Source organism: Lontra canadensis, unplaced genomic scaffold (assembly GCF_010015895.1).
Source record: "Lontra canadensis isolate GAN:19392208 unplaced genomic scaffold, GSC_riverotter_1.0 scaffold2, whole genome shotgun sequence".
Classification (NCBI taxonomy): Eukaryota; Metazoa; Chordata; class Mammalia; order Carnivora; family Mustelidae; genus Lontra; species Lontra canadensis.
In genome coordinates this window covers 58,025,347-58,048,149 of record NW_022630996.1, presented here as the reverse complement: position 1 = coordinate 58,048,149, position 22,803 = coordinate 58,025,347, and the positions used below count along the sequence as shown (strand labels likewise).

At 39.4% G+C, this 22,803-nt stretch overlaps 2 protein-coding genes across 5 annotated transcripts in view; one reads left to right on the top strand and one right to left on the bottom strand.

Annotated features, from left to right (window-relative positions):
• Positions 1 to 584: 584 nt before the first annotated feature.
• RPA3 (replication protein A3) lies at positions 585 to 4,152 on the bottom strand. Its single transcript, XM_032874352.1, has 4 exons — positions 4,016 to 4,152; positions 2,632 to 2,706; positions 1,507 to 1,615; positions 585 to 944 (listed from the first exon to the last, which is right to left on the bottom strand). The coding sequence occupies exons 1-4, from the start codon at positions 4,112 to 4,114 to the stop codon at positions 862 to 864; spliced, it is 366 nt and encodes a 121-aa protein (XP_032730243.1). The 5' UTR covers positions 4,115 to 4,152; the 3' UTR covers positions 585 to 861.
• The window catches only part of UMAD1 (UBAP1-MVB12-associated (UMA) domain containing 1), a 225,736-nt gene continuing 206,968 nt past the window's right edge, over positions 4,036 to 22,803 (top strand). For all 4 annotated transcript variants that reach the window (XM_032874344.1, XM_032874329.1, XM_032874338.1 and 1 more), the window contains exon 1: positions 4,036 to 4,512. In XM_032874344.1, the coding sequence (XP_032730235.1) occupies positions 4,068 to 4,512 (445 nt within the window). In that variant the 5' untranslated portion in view covers positions 4,036 to 4,067. The remainder of the gene's footprint in view (positions 4,513 to 22,803) is intronic.

Below are 22,803 nucleotides of genomic sequence, written 5' to 3'. Positions count from 1 at the left end.
CCAAATAGGTGGGTATCATCCAATATGTTCATAGCCCAAATAGAACAAAAAGGTGGAGGAAGAGCAAATTTGCTCTGCCAGATCTGGGATGTCCACCTCCTCCAGTCCTCAGACATTGGAGCTCCTGGTTCTTGGGCCTTCAGACTCTGGGATTTACACCAGTGGCCTCCCACTCTTTAGGTTTTCAACCTTGGACTGCAAGTTACATCAGCTCCCCTGATTCTCAGACCTTGGGACTCCTTGGCTTCCATAACCACATAAGTCAATTCCTGTAACAATCTCATATATATAGTTCAGATATATATGGTCTTTTGGTTCTGATTCTCTGGAGAATTCTATGTAGGTTCTCACAAATTATAAAAGATAAAGGATTCTGTTTGCTCTTTTAATAAATTAAAATCACTTTTTTTCAGTGTCAAGGAAGTAATTAACATAATGTAGTTTATGAGGTAGCAAGTAAATTCTTTACACATGTGGCCCAGGATTTCATTTGGTAGGTTTAAGTTCTGACCTTACACTATGAAAATTCCAAGTTTGTGTTTGAATACATGACTAAAAGAGTAAGAATGAAATGATCAACAGTATGTCTGTTTCAGTTTTTATTAATAAAACACAAAACTTAACTCAAGGCAACTGCTTTGTTCTTACATGTGGTCTGACCGTACACTGGAGAAGTGATTCTTTATGAGGAATTGACTTGCAGTATACAGACAGGTTCCATCAAAAGTGGGATACTGCAATATCTAATAAGGTTAGGTAAAGGAAATTAAAAGGAGAACAAATTAGATATTAAAAATCACAGAAATCTTCCCCTCAACTATCAGGGGCTTCCTGTAATAGTCTTCAATGTGTTTATCAAGATCAATCATATTGCACCACCCCCAAAGGAAAAAACTGAGGGAACTCATGAGTAATTTTCACAGCTTCATTGTAAAGTCCAAGATCTGAAAAAAAACACACAAAAAAACCCAACATTTTGTCAAACATTTAATCTACAATGGAAAGATGTAGCATCATTTATTATCTAAAAGCTTTCTACCTCTTTCTCTTTTATAGAGATCAACTTATTTTCACAATGTCTTCTAAAATAGATAGGGATCATCACAGCTATTTACCTGTGGTTCTAAAAAATAAAAGCCATGGGCAATAGGCAGCTATTCATTTTAATATCCATGGTACAGGCAATTCTTGCCAGGTTTTAGGTGTTATGCATTATTTGATGCTTTTGATACATATGATAAAACAAAAAAAACTATTAACATTATTTCTGTTTGCCATGTTTTAAGTTTCTCTTCCCACAAATACTAATCTTTAATTAGTTTCCTGCATATACAAGCATTACTTAAAAGGGGGCCAAAATGTTCTCTCATTTTCCTTTGGGATCAGAAAATTCTATAGTAACTGAAAGATGGCAGGACTGAGACTCAAGACCAAGACATCTCAAGTTAAGAAAACTGTTTTCCTCCTAATTACATGTAAGTACTTAATACAGAATGCTTTATTTACCAAAAGGATGGTTATCTTCTTTAAACTGGACATATGATGCACACATAATGGTTGCCTTGGCTGTTACTCTTCCAACTACTTCCACAATTCCAGAGATTTCTTCATCAAGCTAACACAAAGGACAAATTGTCAAATTGGTGTTGTCATATTTCTAGTTGGTAACTTGGAAAATTGTTACAGTTTACTAATCTTTCATTTCATGTAACAAAATGAGCTTAAAATTTACCAATGCAAAAACTGAACTGTAAGTTGTTAAAAATGTTTGAGTACCTTAATGTCAGCATGTCAAGTCCTATTACCTTTAGCAGTACCTTCAGGTCCAAAGATCCAGTTAAATGTTTAAGTTGAAGACAAAATCACTTAAGGATAATGAGAATGTCTAGGATTTCTACAAGGAGTAATTTGTTTAAAAAGACCCGTTGAAAGGAACTTTCTATTTTCTTATCTTGTGCAGTGTATTCTGTATATATTAACCAAACAACACATGGATTTATCTTCATTAAAAAAAAAAAACAACAATTTTTTTTGGAGTACAGTAAATGTAAAATGTAAAAACAAGTGATAACTAAAAGTACACTTAAACAAAAACAGAAAATAGAATTTTAAAAATGTTAAGCTCTTGAAAGAAAAAATGATTTAAAAGGTTTTTTTTTTTTAAATGTGATTGTTTTGGTCTTTTATAGGAATAGGAAATGTCACCCAATTAAGGGATGTATTAAAAAATCATGGAGCCCAAGGGGCGCCTGGGTGGCTTAGTCATTAAGCGGCTGTCTTCAGCTCAGGTCATGACCCCAGAGCCCTGGGATCAAGTCCCACATCAGGCTTCCTGCTCTGCGGGAAGCCTGCTTCTCCCTCTCCCACTTCCCTTGCTTGTATTCCCCCTCTCACTGTGTGTCTCTCTGTCAAATAAATAAATAAAATCTTAAAAAAAAAAAAAAAAATCAGGGAGCCCAAAGAATCATTGGTTAGAAATGTAAAGGGATATATAATGTAAGAAGAGGACAAAAGTTTAATTTTTAGAGCAGGTAAGTTTTATGAGGTGGTCCTTTATATCCACTCCAAGAATCAGAAACATCAGCAAGATGAATTAACTACAAGAGTCTTAGAATTAATACTTGAACATACGGGCTCCATCAACTCAATAGTTCCATTTTTTCCTTCTCCATCTGAAAGAATAAACATTTTTCCAGTGGGATGAATCTAAAAAAGAAACACGGGATTTAAAAAAACAAAAACATAAACAAACTTTAAAATCTCATTAAAATAAAAATATTATAATTTTGAAAATGAGCCAGACCCAAACTTACTTAGTCAATGCACACAAAGCAATTTGTTTTTGAACAATTTGGTTCAGATTTTAATCTTGTGTTAACCGCAACTGGTCAAACAACACCTAGTTAAACTTGAATTTCAGATAAACAGTACTTTTTAGTACAAATATGTCCTGTATTTTTATTTAGTAATCTGGCAGCCCTGCCCTAACAACAAATTAAAGGGGGTCCATAATGTCTAAAAGTGAGATCTACTAGCACTCATGATTTAAATAGTAGGTATTCCACCAGAGAGTCTGTTTTAAAAATTAAGTTTGATGGGGTCACACCTTTTGGCTCAGTACTGGAGCGTACCACTCTTGACCTCAGGGTTGTGAGTTTGAGCCCTACCTTGGGGGTAAAGAGGTTTTTTAAAAAAATAAATAATAAGCATGATGAAGTTAACAGAACTGGTTGCCAGAAGATTTGGGCTCTGCTACTGAGCTGTAAAGACTGCATTCAGGTCTGGATGAAAGTCAGCTTTCCTACTTGATGTGGCCTTGAGCAGTTAACCATACACCACTCCTACCCAGTTTGCCTACTCTGAAGTCAAGTAACACCTATTCAACGAAGAGGACGAGTGGCTGAAATGAACTACTAAGGCTTTATAATAGTTTTTTGTTTTTTTCCCCCCTCAGCTTTCCCGGTTCACTGACTCCGAAACTTTGGGGCTGCTTCTCATCAGTAGGGTGCAGACGCTGCACTCTAACACGAGGATGAGAACACAGACTGCTATGGAATCTGGAAGGGACAACTGAAGAATGTTTATGACGAAGTGACTAAAGAGAAAGCGAAGTTTGAGAAAAGAAAATTGCATTAGAAAGAAACTAGAAAAACAGAGTAGTTGCCAAGTCTGGCTAAGCTAAAAAATCAGGAGGTAAATGTGTGAGTCAGGTCTACAATTTTCTTTTTGTAAATACAAAAAGGAACCAGAGGGGAGGACGCTAGAATTTAGAACCGAGCGTATTCGAAAACGTCAAGATTCCGCGCCAAAAAAAGTGGCGCCAAAATGGGCTGCAGTGGCTAAAAAGTGCGCAGAACGTCCGCTCGTGTAAAACGAAGCAACTGGGAGAGCAGTGTTGCTCTAAGGCCTGTCCTCCTCCACCCCACCTTTCCACCCTGAGGCTGCGGCCCTGGTGGTCACGGGGTCCCTCCACCCGGCTACAAAGCAGGGGGCCCAGGGCAGCCACGGCGCGCACCTTTTCCAGCCTTCCTACGAAGCAGACCGGCCGGTCGATGAACTGAGCTAGCATGCTGGCGTTGACGCGCGACCTGGGCAACTCCATGACATCCACCATGGTCGCGGTGATAGACCTGCGGCCGGCAGGAAACAGACGACTGAAATTCTGCGCCCCACGGCGTCTATGGGGCAGAAGATGCCGGCACCAATCAGCGGAGACCCGCTCTCTCACTCCACCAATCAAAAGCTCGGAAATCTCGATCGAAATCGCGCAGTCCCAGAAATGGACAGAGCAGGGAGGGCTGTTTCCGGAAGTGGGGATCGGCTGCTTAGTGACGCATGGCGTCCCGGAAGTTGCCCACGTCCTCCGTGGAGGGGGCAGTGGAGGCGGGGCTTGGATGGGGCGGGGCAGTGGCTGCCTCCCGCGATCTCCCGGCCTCCCCGCCCGACTGGATCCCGGAAGCAGGGTATTGGGCTCCTGTGCGGTAGCGGCGAGGGACTGCGGCGCGAGCCTCAGGTACCCCTTCTCGCGGGAGGCGCCGCAACCTTACTGTTTCCCTTTCTCCCCTTCGACGGATGCGGAAGAAAGAGGCGGGACTCGGTACCTTCTTGCCCGGTCGCGGCATTTTCGGTGCTGCGCACCCGCTGTTCGAGTTTCCCCACCAACCCGCTTCCCGGTTCTGCGTGGGAAGCGCGGGATTTGTGTTGCAGTCGAGGTGTCGGGTGTTTTTGACACCCGCCGTCCTGGAGACGGGAAGTGGGGTCGCCAATGATCTTTCATTGCCCTTGTCAGGCTCCTGCCGCTCGGTGACAGAGGGTCGGTGATTTAACCGCTCAACCTGCGTCACTTACTGTTCTGTTTTCACACCTGTTAGAAGGGTTGATCTGATTAACTCTACGACCCTTTCTAGCCCTCACAACCTTGGCCAAGCTAAGGAGGTGGGAGTTTTCTCACCTCCTCCGTGTTAGCGACGAATTGAAGCTTTTGGGAATGGGTAGGGGGAAGGATCACTGAGCTAGGTGAGGAGACGAATTTAAGTAGCTGTTAGATCCTGAGCAGGAGCGCTTTTCCCAGAGACATACTTTGCCTATCAAAAAACGAGGGGGTTCGATGACATGAATGTTTTGTAAGATCCCAGCAAAGTTTTGCCCATGTGATTCACGGACTCGTCTTAACTTCCCAGAACTTACCCTTATTGCTCCCCACACCCCGGGATAAGGGAGGCATGGAAGATCACCTGTTTCAAAGAGATTTAGGCTGGGGGCGTGGATTCTTGAATCGGTCGCTGGCTCATGTGGTTGTGCATTTGGGGACTTCATCTGCTGGGATTGGTACTGACTTGCCAGAGATATTATGGAATGAGCGGTTAGAAAAATTCCTGCCAACTGTTGCGGAAATTGGAAAAACAACTTTTTATTTGGAAACTGCATCCGTGAATATGCCTAAAGCCCCAGAGTTGTCACCATTCAAATTCGGGTTTTAGCTCGAGTGTCCCAGTTTTATCTCATAGTTGCCTTAAGCAAAGATGATTCTTTTTGACACTTCAGGCTGCAATTTAAGGTTGAAATCTGATGTTCCATAATTAAATGTTAGCCTCCCTCAGTGTTTATTTAACTGAATATATTTGTCTTTTAATATCGCTGTCACGAAAACAAATTTAGAGGATTTCATTAGCAGATGCAGAGTGCATGTCGTTTGTTGTATACAAGAATGGTTGTACTGTTGCAAGTCAATAAAGTATATTTTTGCGCAAAGCGTTGACGTTTTTTGCACTTCAGGGTTGCTTTGGAAGACAAGTTGATGTGCATTCTAAAGGGTATGGTGCATGAATATCTTTAACATCGGCCTTTAAAGTATCAGGTATCAGATGCTAATGTCATTATTTTATTATACTTTAAAGACCACTTTTACATACCAGTTGCCTTTAAAAAAAAAACATAAAGATGAACAAGATAGTTTAAAACAGCGTTTTGGATATTTTTTGTGTTATTTAAAATGTATTATGTAATACATAGTCAAGAGAGAAGAGTATACATAGCTAATATGTATTATTTCCAGAGAAATTAAATGAACTCACAAGGGCCTCACATTCAGTTTAAGAAATGGAATTTAGCCAGTTAGTGGTTTGCACTAACTCAGTTAATCTTCCTCTCTGGAGGAGCCACAAATAAACACTATCTTGACATTTTTGTTAAGCACCCTAACTAAGCTTTTCTATATAGTCTAATCACACATGGAGGCATTCTTAAATGGCATGTTTAATTGTGCTGGTTTTGGCCTTTATATAAACGGAATCATACCATATATATCCTCTGACTTGGGTCTTTTGCTTTTGAGATTAATCCATGTTGGCATATGTGGGTGGAGTTCATTCTTTTCACTCTGCTGTTTTGCTGTGTTATTGACTGACATTTTGATTGTTTACTGTTCTTTTCTACTGCATACACGGATGCTGTGAATGTTCTTGTACCTGTTAGTTGGCACAGTTGTGCAAAGGGATATCAGTAGAATTGCTAGAACATAGGTTGTGCCTCTTCTGCTTTACTAGTAAAACCAAATACGGTTGATCTTTGAACAACATAGGTTTAAACTTCATGGGTCCACTACTGTGCAGATTTAAAAAAAAATATAGCACAGTACTGTATATGTATTTTCTCATGACTTTCTTAATATTTTCTTTTTTTCTGGCTTATGTATTGTACAAATATAACATATAATATGTATAACATACAAAATACATGTTAATCAGTTGTTGATGTCTTCTGGGATGGCTTGCTGTTAATAGTAGGTTAGTAGTAGTTAAGTTTTGTGGGAAGTGGAGAATTATATTTGGATTTTCAACCATGGTGGGTGGGCAGTGTGCACACCCCAAGCCCCACGTTTTTCAAAGGTCAACAGTACTGTACTCAAAGTAGTTGTACTGACTTACTCTTTTATCAGAGGTATAGGAGAATTTCAGTTGATCCACATTTTTGGCAACTCTTATTAAAGTTTTTTTACCCCCTGATGGATGTAAAAAGGTTTCATGTTGTGGTCTTAATTTGCTTTCCCTGATTACTGAAAGATTGAACAACTTTTCAAATATTTACTGGCCAGTTGTGTTTGTCATGGGATTTTTTTTCCCCCGTCTTTTTTTCCTTTTTTTCATTGGAGGGAGCTCTTTTAATATGGTTAAAATGTTTTTCCCTTTTGTGTAATATAGTTGAAAAGGTCAATTTAAAAATCTGCTATAAGAATCTTTTCTTAAAACAAGCTCTTAAAGACATTATATGTTTAAAATAATAGTTTTGCCTTTCATATTTAAAAATACTCCATCATTTAGAATTGAGTTTATATGCACGTTGTCAGGTAGGTATCCAATTTCTTTTGTTTTATTTTCACTGTACTTGTCCCAGAATCATTTACTGACTACATCACCATTTGCAACGAATCTTCGGCGTCACCTGGGTTTACATAGATGTGTGAGTCTGTTCCCGGGCTTCAGGTCTGCTCCATTGATCTGTCTGTTCCTGCACCAGGACCACTCTCTTCAGTACTGTGGCCTTATGATAATTTTTGACTTCTGGGGTACAAGTTTCTCTCTCTTGCTATGTTCTTCAGGAATAACTTTCTGATCCTTGTGACTGTGTATAAATTTAGGTTGGTAAGTTCCTTAAAAAACCTTGTTGAGATTTGATCACAATTGAATCGAATCTTTGGATTGATTTCAGCAGTAACGTCTTAACAACTACTCTTACTCTTCTTGGCCTATTTTGGTCTTAACATCCTTCCAAAAAGTTTCATGATTTTCTATACAAAAGTTTCGACTTTTAGATTAGATTTATTCCTAGCTACCTTGTTGTTGTTGCTAGTATAAACGGTGTCTTTTTTTTTTTTTTTTAGATTTTTTTTTTTTAATTTATTTGACAGATCACAAGTAGGCAGAGAGGCAGGCAGAGAGAGACAGGAGGAGGAGGCAGGCTCCCTGCTGAGCAGAGAGCCCGATGCAGGACTCGATCCCAGGACCCTGAGATCATGACCTGAGCCGAAGGCAGAGGCTTTAACCACTGAGCCACCCAGGCGCCCCTTAAGTTAAAGATTTTTAACTGATTCTTGCTTGTACACAGAGTGCATTTGACCTTTTTTTTCCGGCCATCCTGCTAAACTTATTTCTAGTAATTTTCTATAGGATTCTTTTAGGTTTTCTAGTCATATGTGAATAATTACAGATTTGTTTCTTAGCCATTCTTACATATTATTATTAGTATTATTATTTTGCCTTTTTGCCCAGTTTAGAGCTTCTAGTACCATTTGAATAAAAATAGTATTTCAGTTAAGGTGGCGTTTGACTGCATAAGTAAAAGTATCTTAAATATACAAAGTCTTAGTTTCACATGTTAAAAAAGTACAGAGGCATGCAGCTCAGCATGCAGCTGTGTGTAGTGTCTCTTAAGTCATCAGGGACCCAGGTTCTTTCTGTCCTTCTCTTCTCTGATTCTAAGTATCTGGCACCATCCTTAAGGTCACCTCATAGGCCAGGATAGGTGCTGACCACCAGCCATTTTGTCTCCATTCCAGGCAGCAGAGAAGTGGGCAGGCAAAAGAGACTTACCTCCCTTTAAGGAGCCTTCCTGGAAGACCCTCACAACTTGTTCTACTTATTAGGTTAAAGACTTTACCTTGTGTTCCTACTTTGATAATAGTTTTGACTGAGTGGTTATGGATATTTGATCAAAGACATTTTTTTTGGTCTTAATTGAGATGATTGAAATGAATATGTTTTCCAGTCTTAAAAGTTTTTGTTTTTTTTTTTAAGATTTTATTTATTTATTTATTTGAGAGAGAGGCAGTGAGAGAGAGCATGAGCGAGGAGAAGGTCAGAGGGAGAAGCAGACTCCCCATGGAGCTGGGAGCCCGATGCGGGACTCGATTCCAGGACTCCGGGATCATGACCTGAGCCGAAAGCAGTCATCCAACCATCTGAGCCACCCAGGCGTCCCATATGTTTTCCAGTCTTGACCCACACTTGCATTCCTCGAGGAAACACAAGTTGGTTATGTTATCTTTTATTACATATTCCTGGATTTGGCTTGCTATTATTTTGTTTAGGATTTTTGCAGTCATGTTCATGAGTGAGATTTACTTGTAGTTTTTCTTTCTTATGTAGTCCTTGTCTGATTCTGGTATTATTAGAGATATACTGGTCTCATGAAATGAGTTATAGAGTTTCCTTTATTCTCCAGGGTTTTCTGTGAAGCTGGAATTACCTGTTTATTGACTGAATTCATGTGGAAAACATTCTGGGTCTGTACCTATTGCTTTAGGCAACTCCCACAAGTTTTTTTTTTTTTTTTTTTTTTTTTTTTTTATTTATTTGACAGACAGAGATCACAAGTAGGCAGAGAGGCAGGCAGAGAGAGAGGAAGGGAAGCAGGCTCCCCGCGGAGCAGAGAGCCTGACATGGGGCTCGATCCCAAGAACCTGGGATCATGACCTGAGCCGAAGGCAGAGGCTTTAACCCACTGAGCCACCCAGGCGCCCCTCTCACAAGTTTTTTAAGTAGATGGTTGTCATCAACTTCTAAATATTTTCTAGTTTCCAACATATTTCTTTTCTGACTCATGGGTTGTTTTTGTTTCCAAATGTAGAGGTTTTATTTATTAAATTTTGTTGTGTTGTTAATTTCTAACATAATTGCATTATAATTAGATGGTGTGTTCTATCTGATGCTAATTCTTTTTTTTTTTTTTTAAAGATTTTATTTATTTATGTGACAGAGAGAGATCACAAGCAGACGGAGAGGCAGGCAGAGAGAGAGAGAGGGAAGCAGGCTCCCCGCTGAGCAGAGATCCCGATGTGGGACTGGATCCCAGGACCCTGAGATCATGACCCGAGCCGAAGGCAGCGGCTTAACCCACTGAGCCACCCAGGCGCCCCTATCTGATGCTAATTCTTTGGACATATATAAGATTTGCTTTAAGGCTTAACGAGGACATGTTTTGTAAATATTTAATGTGTGCTTAGGAAAAAAATTGTATTTTCCAGTTGTTGGATCAAACTTGTTAATTGCAGCATTCAACTATTTTGTCTACTTTTGTCTAATTAATGTTTCAGTAATTGAGATAACTGTGTCAGATATCTTAGAGAGAGTAGCATTGGCAGTTTTTCCTTGATTCTATTGACTTGTGTGATGTATTTTTAAGGACTTGTTATTTGACACGTGAAATATAAGCATTGTGAAATAAAATGATGACATGAAGTAGTGAGTGTTTCAAATCATGCTTTTCAGCTTGATGTTAATTTTGTCAGCTACTGCTGTATACATGGCTTTTGGTTAGAATTTGTTTGTTGTATCTTTTTTCCATCCTCTGCTTCACTGAGGGGAGACAAGACCCAGGGGCATAGATGCTTATTACTTTCTCTCTTGGGTGGCTTATCAGAGAGCTAATTTGGAAGGTCTGAGCTTTAGGGCAGAACAGATTGATAGCAGCCTGTGGGCTCTAGTGGTTCCCTTCTTCACAAGGCACTGCCTTAACCAGGAGGTGTCCATTACGACAGGCATGCCCAAAGGTGTGGGCACTGGTGTTCAGCAGATCACCAGCATGTTGCCATTGTTATATTTTCTCCAATAAACCTTATTTGATATTCATACTGTGTGGTGCTCCTATTTGGCTCTGTGTTGGCTTGATACCTTTCAACTTTTCTGTGTTCTCCTGTTTTAGGCATGTCCCTTGTACAGCGCATGTAGCTGGAGGTTTAATTTTCCCTTTGTCCATTTATATTGGTTGTGACTACTGATATTTTTGGATTTGTGTCTATAGTCATTTTATTTTGCTTTTTTTGTTACCTGTTTTTTTCTCCTCCCCTGCCTTTTGAATTGATTTTTTAATTTTTTTCCTTAATTCCATTTTATTCCTTTGTATCAGTTTAAATGTTGTGTATTGTTTTTACAGTTTTTGTCATCATCCTTTAACATGTGGATTACACTTAAAGTCTAAAGTTATTTTACTCTTATCAGGACAAGAACCTATATCTCCATTTACCTTTTTCCGGATTTTTTTTTTAAAGATGTTATTTATTTATCTGACAGAGATAGAGAGAGTACAAGCAGGGGAAGCCGCAGGGAGAGGAAGCAGGCTTCCCACTGAGCAGAGAGCCCAGACGTGGGGCTCGATCCCAGGACCCAAGGATCATAACCTAAGTCGGAGGCAGATGTTTAACCTACTGAGCCACCCAGGCGACCCACCTTTTCCCCAATATTTAAAAAAAAAACATTTATTTGTTTATTTTGAGAGAGAGAGCAGGGGGAGGGGCAGAGGGAGATGGAGAGAGAAACCCAAGCAGCCTCTGTGCTGAGCCCACGTGGAACCCCTGTTGGGCCTCGACTTCACAACCCGGAGATCATGACCTGAGCTGAAATCAAGAGTTGGATGCTTTAAGGGACCTGAGCCACCCAGACACCCCTCCTATCTTTATGCTGCTGTCTAGAGTTTTTGTTCTATCTTGATTTCTTGTAACTCCACAAATTTGGAATTAACATTGCTTTATGCAGTTACTATTTGCTCGGAATTATTCACATGTTTATCACTCTCATGTAATTTATTTTTACATTTCATCATTTTTTCTGGTATTATTTTTCCTCTTTTTGAGTGTTTTTTAGAGAGAATCTTTGGTAACAAACCCCATTGTTTTGTGTTTTTCTGACTTCTTTGTTTCATTCTTGATCTCAAAAGATAGCTTTACCCTCTGTGGAATAGAGTGCTAAATGGACAGTTACTTTCCTCCAAAACTACTTTGATATTATTTTACTCTTTTACTTTGATATTTTACTCTGTTTTCCTTAAAACTGTGATTATGTTGTAAGCAGTCATGTCACTTCATCTGCTTGATCTTCAGTTTGTCTTTGGTGTCCTACAGTTTTCCTGTGTAATATATCCTGATGTGGCTTTCTCTCAGTTTGTTGGCTGATATGTTGTGCTTCATGAATCTGATAATTGTGTCTATTGGCACTGGGACATTTTCAACCATCATTCCTTTGAACACTGCCTCTCTCCTATAATCTAACTCCTTCTGGAACTCAAAAGTAAAAAGGATGTTCTCATGTGCTGTTGACCTCTGTTTTGTAATTCATTGGTTTTGATTCTCTGTGTTGAATTCTGGACAATTTCTTTCATATCTTCCAGTTAACTAATTCTTTATGCAGTAGTGACTCATTTGCTCTATCTAATTTCAATACTGTTTTATTTATTTGTTTCTACATCTCTTGTTTGGTTCTTTTTACAAATCTTAGTAGTTGTCATTGATATTCTTTTGTCAAAGTTTTAGGTTTCCCTTTATTTTTTCAAATAATACAGAATATAAAGTAAATTTGTTTATAATCTAGTTTTGATACCCACAGTCTTTATGGGTCTCATTCTGATGTTTTTTTTTTTATTCTGTTGACTTTTCTTTGCTGTGACTTGTTTCTTCATTTGTATTGTAATTTTTTATTATGAATTCACGTATCTTGGAAGTTTTTGGTGATTTCTTTGAGATTTAGTTTGAGGATGTGTTTCTTCACAGATTTGTGTTTCCTACTTCCCTAGGTGTTTGAGCCCCAGACTTTGTCCTTCTCCCTGTGGAGCATGGATCATTAAAGCCCAGACTTGTAGTCATTAGGAATTAGTGATGGCCACAGGGAAAGCATTCGCTTTAGTACTTGCATATACGCCTATGGATTTGTTGATTCCTGTCCTTCCTGGCTTGTATAGGATTTCTTTATTCTTTCGTTGGCTTGGGCATGCATTAAAAAAAAAAGGTGTATTTATATTTAAGACATTACCACATATACTCTTCTTCATGCTTCCACACAATCAAAAGCAAATATAAGCTGGGTTAAAGTGGGCATTCACTGGATAGAATTTCAAAAGATATAAAATGTGGCAAGGAGCATAGTAATGAATTCTGGGTCAGTTGTACTTCTTGGTCATTCCCCTTTGTGTAATTTATGGAAATTTGAGTCAGACTTTGACATATGGTTGACAGAGCTATTGCGTTTTTGTCTTATGTTTCTTTACATGCATTTTGATGACAAATTGGGAAGGAAGTAAAACAGCCAGCTTTCTTGTTTCATCAGACATCTGAATCAAGTCTTCAGACAGATAGCAATACTGCTTGACTAGACTTAGTAAATTGTTAGCCACTTGCCAATGGTAGTGCTGGTTTTACACAGGACTCAGCACCATGCTTTGTACCCGCTGGCATGGGAGAGCTGGTAGAGAAGGAGGCTGAGAGGCAGCAACGAGATTGGGTACTTCCTTGAATTTGGAGAAATTGCCTTGTCTCATTTTGTTTGTCTAGGGCCCAGCAGTGTGCCTGGCCAGTATGTGGCCTTCACAGCATCTTGGCGGAATGAATTAAAAAGTCGGCATTTGGGGCCCCTGGATGGCTCAGTGGGTTAAGCTTGTGCCTTTGGCTCAGGCCCTGATCCCAAGGTCCTGGGATTGAGCCCTGCATCCGGCTCTCTGCTCAGCTGGGAGCCTGCTTCCCCCGCCCCCCTGTCTGCCTGCCTCTCTGCTTACTTGTGATCTTTCTCTGTCAAATAAATAAATAAAATCTTAAAAAAAAAAAAAAAAAAAGAATTATCCAGCCCCAAATGTTAAGAATAAAAAGCTTGAGAAACCCTGGTTTAATATAAGGGAAGATTTTACCTTCCTTTTTTTTTTTTTCTTCACTTTTTTTATCGATTCTAGTTAGTTAACATACAATGCAATACTGGTTTCAGGAGCAGAATTCAGTGGTTCATCTCTTAACATATAGTACCCTGTGCTCATCATCACATATGCTCTCCTTGTTATATGAGCATCAGCCAACCCACAGTGATGCCCATCACCCGTCTCGCCCATTCCCCACCCACCTCCCTCCATCAACCCTCAGTTTCTTGTCTATTCTTAAGAGTCTCTTATTGTTTCCCTTATGTTCATATGTTCATCTGTTTTGTTTCTTAAATTGCACATATGAGTGAAATCATATGGTATTTGTTTTTCTCCGACTAACTTATTTTGCTAGCATAATATACTCTAGCTCTACCCATGTCATTGCAAATGGCAAGATTTCATTCTTTTTGATGGGTGAATAATATTCCTTTGTATATCTATACCACGTTTTCTTTATCCATTCATCAGGCAGTGGACATTTGGGCTCTTTCCATAGTTTGCTATTGCTATGAACATCAAAGTGCATGTGTCCCTTTGAATCAGTATTTTTGTATTCTTTGGGTAAATACCTAGTAGTGTAGTTGCTGTATCATACGGTAATTCTCTTTTTAACTTTGGAGGAACCTTCTTACTGCTCTCCAGAGTGGCTATAACACTTTTCACTCCCACCAACAATGCAAGAGGGTTCCCCTTTCTCCACATCCTCGCCAACATCTCTTGTTTCTTGTGTTGTTAATTTTAGCCATCCTGACAGGTATGAGATGGTATCTCATTGTGGTTTTGATTTGTATTTCCGTGATGTTGAGTGATGTTGAGCATCGTTTCATGTGTCTTTTAGGTATCTGAATGTCGTTTTTAGAAAAGTGTCTATTCATGTTTTCTGCCTATTTCTTAACTGGATTATTTGGTTTTTTAGAGTTTGAGTTTAATAAGTTCTTCATAGGTTTTTGGATACTTTATCAGATATGTCTTTTGCACATATCTTCTCCCATTCCATAGTCTGCCTTTTTTTTTTTTTTTTATCGTTTCCTTCCCTGTGCAGAAGCCTTTTATCTTGGTGAAGTCCCAATAGTTCATTTTTGCTTCTGTTTCCCCTGCCTCTGGCGACATGTCTAGTAAGAAGTTGCTATTGCTGAGGTCAAAGAGGTTTCTGTCCATGCCCTTCTCTAGGATTTTGGTGGTTTCTGTCTCACATTTAGGTCTTTCATCCATTTTGAATTTATTTTTGTGTATGGTGTAAGAAAGTGGTCCAGTTTCTTTCTTTTGCATGTTGCTGTCCAGTTTTCCCAGTACTATTTTTTTTTAAGGATTTTATTTATTTGACAGAGAGAGATCACAAGTAGGCAGAGAGGCAGGCAGAGGGAGTGGGGGAAGTAGGCTCCCCTCTGAGCAGATAGCCCAATGCGGGGCTTGATCCCAAGACCTTGAGATCATGACCTGAGCCAAAGGCAGAGGCTTAACCCACTGAGCCGCCCAGGCACCACCGCCCCAGTACCACTTTTTGAAGAGATTGTCTTTTTTTCCCATGGAATATTCTTTCCTGCTTTGTTGAAAATTAGTTGACCATATAGTTGTGGGTCCATTTCTGGGTTTTTTATTCTGTTCCATTGATCTATATGTCTATTTTTTTACATACTTTTTTAACAGGTTTTATTTATTTCTTTATTTGATAGAGTGAGAGCGCACAAGAAGGGGGAGCGGCCTCCCCACTGAGCAGAGAGCCCGATGTGGGGCTCGACCCCAGGACCCTGGGATCATGACCTGAGCTGAAGGCAGATGTTTAATCAACCGAGCCACCCAGGCGCCCCATCTATGCATCTCTTTTTTGTGCCAGTACCATAATGTCTTGTCTTGATGGGGGCGCCTTGGTGGCTCAGTGGGCTCTCTTCTCAGCGGGAAGCCTTCTTCCCCGCCCCCTCTGTTTGCCTCTCTGCCTACTTGTGATCTCTGTCAAATAAATAAATAAAATCTTTAAAAAAAAAATAATGTCTTGATGACTACAGCTTTGCAATACAGTTTAAAGTCCAGAGTCATGATACATCCAGCTTTGTTTTTCTTTTTCAGGGTTGCTTTGGCTATTCAGGATCTTTTATGGTTCCTTATAAATTTTAGGATTTGTTCTAGCTCTGACAAAAATGCTGTTGTAGAGATTGCAATAAATATTAAAATGCTTTGGGTAGTATAGACATTTTAACAATATTTGTTCCTCTAATCCATAAGCGTGGAACATTTTTCCATTTCTATGTGTCCTCTTCAATTTCTTTCTTAAGTGTTCTATAGTTTTCAGCATACAGATCTTTTACCCATTTCGTTAATTTTATTCCTAGATATCTTGTGGGTTTTGGTGCAATTGTAAATGGGATCAGTACCTTGATTTAATTTTCTGTTGCTTCATTATTGATGTATAGAAATGCAACAAATTTCTGTATGTTGATTTTATATCCTGGAACTTTGCTGAATTCATGTATTAGTTCCAGCAATTTTTTGGTGGAGTCTTTGGGTTTTCTGCATAGAGCATCATGTCTGCAAATAGAGCATCATGTCTGCATAGAGCATCCTTTTATTGTCTGATTGCTGAGACTAAGACATCTAGTAATGTGTTAAATAGTAATTGTGAGAGTGGATATCCATGTCTTGTTCCCAACTCTAGAAGAAAAGCTCTCAGTTTTTTCCCCATTGAGAATGATCTTAGCTGTGGGTCTTTTGTATATGGCCTTTATGAAGTTGAGGTATGTTCCCTCTATGCCTACTTCATTGAGGGTTTTTATCAAGAAATGCTGTTTTGTCGGATGCTTTTTCTGCATCCTGAGAGGATCATATGGTTCTTATCCTTTCTTTTATTAATGTGGTGTATCACATTGATTGATCTGTTAATATTGAACCACCCTTCCAGCCCAGGAATACTTCCTACTGAATAATTCTTTTAATATACTGTTGGATTCAATTTGTTAGTATCTTGTTGAGAATTTCTACGTCCATGTTCATCAGAGATATTGCCCTATAATTCTCCTTTTCAGTGGGGTCTTTGTCTGGTTTTGGTATCAAGGTAATGCTGGCCTTGTAGAAAGAGTTTGGAGTTTTCCATTTCTATTTTTTGGAACAATTTGAAAAGAATATGTATTAACTCTTCTTTAAATGTCTGGTAGAATTCCCCTAGGAACCCATCTGGCCCTAAACTTTTATTTATTGGGAAATTTTTGATTACTAATTCAGTTTCTTTGCTGGTTATGAGTCTGTTTAAAATTTCTTATTTCTTCCTGTTTCAGCTTTGGTGGTTTATATGTCCCTAGGAATTTGTCCATTTCTTCCAAATTGCCCAGTTTATTGGCATGTAATTTTTCATAGTATTCTTTTATAATTGTTTGTATTTCTGTAGTGTTTGTTGTTATCTCTCCTCTTTCATTTGTGACTTTATTTGTTTGAGTCCTTTCTCTTTTCTTTTTGTTAAGTCTGGTTGGGGGTTTATCAAGTTTATTGATTCTTTTGAAGAACCAGCTTTTAGTTTCATTGATCTGTTCTACTGGGGTTTTTGTTTGTTTGTTTCTTTTTTTTTTTTTTAAGATTTTGTTTATTTATTTGACAGACAGAGATCACACGTAGGCAGAGAGGCAGGCAGAGAGAGGGGAAGCAGGCTCCCTACTGAGCAGAAAGCCCGCTGCAGGGCTCGATCCAAGGACCCAGATCATGACCTGAGCCGAAGGCAGAGACTTAACCCTCTGAGCCCGCAAGCGCCCCTGTTTGTTTGTTTCTGTATCATTTATTTCTGCTCTAATCTTATTTCCCTTCTTCTGCTGGCTTTAGGTTTTATTTGTGGATACGTTTCTAGCTCTGTTAGGTGAAAGGCTAGGCTGTGTATTGAGACTTTTCTTGCATTTTGAGGGAGGCCTGTATTGCGGTATATTTCCATCTTAGGACTGTCTTTATTGCATCCCAGAGGTTTTAGACTGTCACGTTTTCATTTTCATTTGCTTCCATGTACTTTTAAATTTCTTCTTTAATTTCTTGGTTAACCTGTTCATTCTTTAGTAGGATGTTTTTTAACTCCCATGTATTTGTGGTCTTCACAAATTATTTCTTCTGGCTGACCTCACTTCATAGTGGCGTGGCCTGGAAATATGCATGTATGATCTCAGTCTTTCTGTACCTCTTCAGGGCTGATTTGTGACCAAGTGTGTGATCTGTTCTGAAGAGTGTTCCGTGTACAGCCAAAAAAAATGTGTATTCTGCTGCTTTAGGATGAAATGTTCTGAATGTATCTGTCAAGTCCATCTGGTCCGGTGTGTTATTCCAAGCCATGTTTCCTTGTTGATTTTCTGCTTAGATGATCTGTCATGGCTGGAAGTGGGGTGTTAAAGTCCCTACTATTATTGTTTTATTATCAATGAGTTTTCTTATGTTTATTATTAATTGTTTCATATATTTGGGTGTTCCCAAGTTGGGGGCATAAATACCTATAATTGTTGCATCTTTTGGATGATACAATGCCCTCCTTCATCTCTTGTTGCAGTCTTTGGTCTGAAATCTAGTTAGTCTGGGGCCATCCGGGTGGTTCGGTTGATTAAGGATCTGAAACTTGATTTTGTCTCAGATTATGATCTCAGGGTTGTGAGACCCAGCCACACATCAGGCTCTGCTCTCAATGCAGAGTCTGCTTAAGATTCTCCCCCTCTTGTTTGTCCCTCCTACTCCCCATTATGTGTATGTGTGTGTGTCTCTCAGAAAATAAATAAATAAGTAAATAAGTAAAATCTAGTTTGTCTGATAGAAGTACGGCTACTCTGGCTTTCTTTTAATGTCCATTAACATGATAGATGGTTTTCCATCACTTCACTTTCAATCTGGAGGTGTCTTTAGGTTCGAAAATGAGTCTTTCATAGACAGCATATAGATTTTTTTAAAAAATTCATTCTGATACCCTATGTCTTTTGATTGCAGCATTTAGTTCATTTACATTCAGAGTGATTAGTGAAAGATATGAATTTAATGCTGTTGTATTACCTATAAGGTTTTGGGGGGTGTTTTGTTTTGTTTTGTTTTCCTGCTGGTGTTCTCTGTTCCTTGCTAGTCTTTGTTGCTTTTGGTCTTCTTTTCTCCACTCAAAGAGTCTCCTTTAATATTTCTTGCAGGGCTGGTTTAGTGGTCATGAATGCCTTTAGTTTTTGATTTGTCCTTCTGTTGTGAATGACAGCCTTGCTAGATAAAGTGTTCTTGGCTAGGTATTTTTCCCATTTAGCACGTTGAGTATATCCTGCCACTGTCTTTTGGTCCGTCAAATTTCTGTGGACAGATTTGCTGCGAACCTGATCTGTCTTTACCTTGTACCTTGTAATACTTTAAGGGTTCTTTTTCCTTCCTGCTTTCAGGATTCTTTCTTTGTCTATTATTTTTTTAATTTGACTGTAATATTTCTTGTTGATTGCCAGCTTTTGTTGAATTTAATGGGAGTTCTCTTTGCTTCTTAGATTTCAATGTCTCTTCCCTTCCCTAGATTAGAGAAGTGTTCAGGTACTCAAACCTTCTGCTGCTTTTTCTTCATCTTCTGGGACTCCTATGCTATGAATGCTATTATGCTTTAAGGAGTCACTGAGTTCCCTAAGTCTGCATTCATGATCCAATACTTTTCTTTCCGTCTTCTTTTCAGCTTCATTATTTTCCATATTTTAATCTTCTGTATCAGTAATTCTTTCTTCTGCTTCATGCATCGCCATTGTCATGGCATCTGTTCATGTTTGCATCTGGGTTATAGCATTTTTAATTTTGGCCTGACTAGATTTTAGTTATTTTAATCTCCACAATAAGGGATTCTCTAGCGTCTTCTGTGCTTTTTTCATGCCCAGCTAGTGTCCTTATTATTGTTGTTTTAAATTCTAGTTCAGACATCTTACTTATATCTGTATTGATTAAACCCCTCTCTGTGACTTTTTTCTTGTTTTTTCTTTTGGGGTGAGTTCCTCCCATCTTATCATTTGTCCAGGAAAAAAAAAAAAAAGGAATCTAGATCCTAGGTATGTTTTGATCTGCTTGTTAAAAGAAGCTAAATCCAAAAAATATCTTTGAAATTTTTAAATAAATTTTAAAAAATTAAAAAGTAAAAAACACATTAAAGAAAATTTAAAACTTTTATTTAAAAATAATAATAAATAATAAAAATAAAAAGGAAGGTAGATCCTATTTACCCTAGAGCTGAAGCTTTGCTGCACTCTGAGCTGTAGACTAGGTGCCTACAAGGGGGTTTTGCTTGTTACCTGAAGGAGGGGACCCTTGCTCTGATTCTCAGGTGGACTTGCAGGTAGAGATGCCCCTGCAAGGCACCAGGGCAGGAGGGACTTGGTGTAAGTAGCCTTGGTCTCCACTAGGTGGTGCTGTTTTGCTCCCTGAAGTTTTTCAGCACTGATGGGTGGGGGTGGAAATGGCTCTCTCCTCCAGGGATGGGGAGCTAGCACCTGCCACCCTTCAGGACACTCTCACAGAAGAGCACACAGTCTCCTCTCCTGTGTTCCAGGCCTCTTTGACATCCCTGTCTTCACCCTGCCTGCCTCTGAGGTGTCTGTCTGCCAGCTGTAATGGCACTCCTGTGTTTTATCTCAGGCACAGGCTGGGTTCCAAAACTCCAAAGTTTAGAGATCCCTGTGGGCAATATCCATGCAGATCCCCTGGGGGAGGGCCTGGCTGAGCTGCAGCTGCCTGAAAGTTTGTCCCAGAAATTAGAGGTGCAACCACACGGTGGTTTGGAGTTTATGGCAAGGCACAGCAGGAACCCTGCCGAGACTCGCTGCCTTCAGCCCGTGCCTATGTTTCTGTGCTAGCCAATGGGGCAGCTCAGTGGTGTCCTCTGGGTCCCTTGGCCCAGAGAGGTCACAGCACCCCACCTCCCAAATGTACTCCAAGCAGGGAAACTGCCTCTCCACATGCAACCCAGGGCTTCCTCAGACCTCGCTGCCCACTCCTGGGTCTCTGCCCTCCTTCCTCACTGGAGCACTGCTAAGACCCAGGCATGACCCCGGTGATGTTGCCCACCTCTGAAACCTCACACTCTGTGCTTCCCTGTTTATAAAAACTTGCGGTGGTCCACTCCTCTCCTTTTCCCGGTCATTGTTTTAGGGAAGAGTTCTTCTTGTGCAATTCTCTGTGCGCCCATTTCCACTCTTTCTCAGGCCTCTCTCTGCAATCAGGGCTCCCTAGCAGCACCCACATCTCTTCTGTCCTCCAAATCAGCTCTCTGCATTGCCTACTTTTCACAATGTGGTGGTTTTTCTTTGTTGTTTTTCAGCTCTAAGTTGTGCATTTTTACTCTCTCAGTCCTCTGATTGATTGCTTGGGTGTCCAGAATGATTTGGTATTTATATAGCTGTGTTCCAGCTGTGTTCTAGGGTCTCCCTACTCCTCTGCAATCTTAACTCCTCTGAGATTTTGCCTTCCTAATTTAGTAGAATCGGGGGGAACATTATTATTATGGTGTTCTTTTTAATTTTTTTATTTATTTTTTTAATGAATAAGGGACAGGACTGGGAAAAGCAGCCAGTTCTTATCACTGCCAGGATACCACTCTTGATTCTGAAAACAATAGGGTAGCTAGCTAATTAAGAGGAAAACAGACCAACAAAAATCCCCAAATCCAGCAACAACAGTAAAACTACGTGAAACCTCCCTGATAATTCTAACAGAGACTTTGGGGGTCATATTTATTTCCAGAGTAATGGAAGAGAGTAAAATTGCATGAGGTCCATTTTACTCTTGGTGAGATGTCTGTATGCAATGATGTAAAAATGATACGAGAAGGAAGGTTCTGTTCTAAAACTTTCTTGGACCAGCTTGTGACTTTTCAAGACATTTTTGTCATATGCTTGAAAAGCAGCTCTGCTGGAGAAAATTCCAGAAAATTAGTAATTTCAGATTATGTAATGCTTCCAAGATAGCAGGATTTTATTATTATAGCAACAGCTAATGATTGCAAACAGCTCCTGGTGGTATGCCTCTTACACGCTAATGAGTAGCTGGCAGTTGAGATTATCAGATGAAGCCTTTGTGCTCCTCCCCATGGCAAGTAAAGCCAACTGTTAAAAGTCACCAAGTTGGGGTGACAAACTAGAAACACCCCCCAACCCAGACTAATAAAAAGCCTACAAAATGAAGAAAAGAATTCCAACTTGGCCCCGGCGTGAAATCATCCCTGTGAAATTCTCTGGAGCGCCTTTACACTCTTCCAGAATCCTGTCTTGCCTGGTGCTTTAGAATTATGAATTTGTAGCTCAAGATCTTCCACCTTTCTAAGTATTTTAGATACTCTGTTTAGGCTAATAATCATACCTGTTTAACAGTTTGCTAAAAGCAGCTATATTCATCATGTTAGGGAAGTGAGTTTTCTTAAATCATATCACTTCAATTTTTAATGGCTGATATATATGCGCATGATGTCACTTTCCAGTTAGGTGACAAGTGAAAAGTGTTAAAAGTGTTACATTAAAGGACGGAATGTCTTCAAAGTGAGGTTGCCATCACCACTTTGTACGCATCTGGCTATGTTGTAAAAACTGCGCTGGTGTGTTCTGAGGACATATCGGAGCTGCTACAGACCAGGGGAAATGGAATGGAAATACCAGTTCAGGGAGAAAAAAGAGCAATGTAAAATTTTCTACTGTTAGAAAGAACTTGTTCATGTATTTTTAAAATCGTTGATGGTGGATATTAAAATGCTCTGGTGTTTAGATTCCATTGGGGAAGTTTAAAATAATGTTATAATAGTTTTATTTCCACATTTGTATATTTATGATATGCTAGAAACTACATCCTTTATAATCTTCAGTGGATTAGTTCTAGATGTTACCTTAAAAAGTGCAGAGGGGTGCATAATGTCTCACAGTCCTTTTAGGAGTTATGTGAGCAGTGCTGTAAGATTAGTGGCTTTGAAACTTTTGCCTGCAACCCAGACTAAGATACGTTTCATATCATGTCCTAACACCCAAAGCAAAAGTTCATAAACCATTATTTACCATACGTGATACTCTCTGATATCTTTTTGCTTCTTTTCCGTTTCTTCTTCTTTTTTTGTTTCTTATTTCATTCTATTTAAAAATGTGGTCATGACCCACTAAATTGAGTTTGCTTCTGCTAAAGGATTGGGACCTGCAGTTT

Bases quoted from the DNA above. Each gene is read 5' to 3' on its own strand.
- RPA3 (XM_032874352.1), bottom strand. From the start codon at position 4,114: ATGGTGGATGTCATGGAGTTGCCCAGGTCGCGCGTCAACGCCAGCATG. The intron at 2,707-4,015 runs GTGCGCGCCGTG...TTTCTTTTTTAG, and splicing joins TCGTAGGAAGGCTGGAAAAG to ATTCATCCCACTGGAAAAAT. The intron at 945-1,506 runs GTAAATAAAGCA...GTTTTTTTTCAG, and splicing joins AGAAGATAACCATCCTTTTG to ATCTTGGACTTTACAATGAA.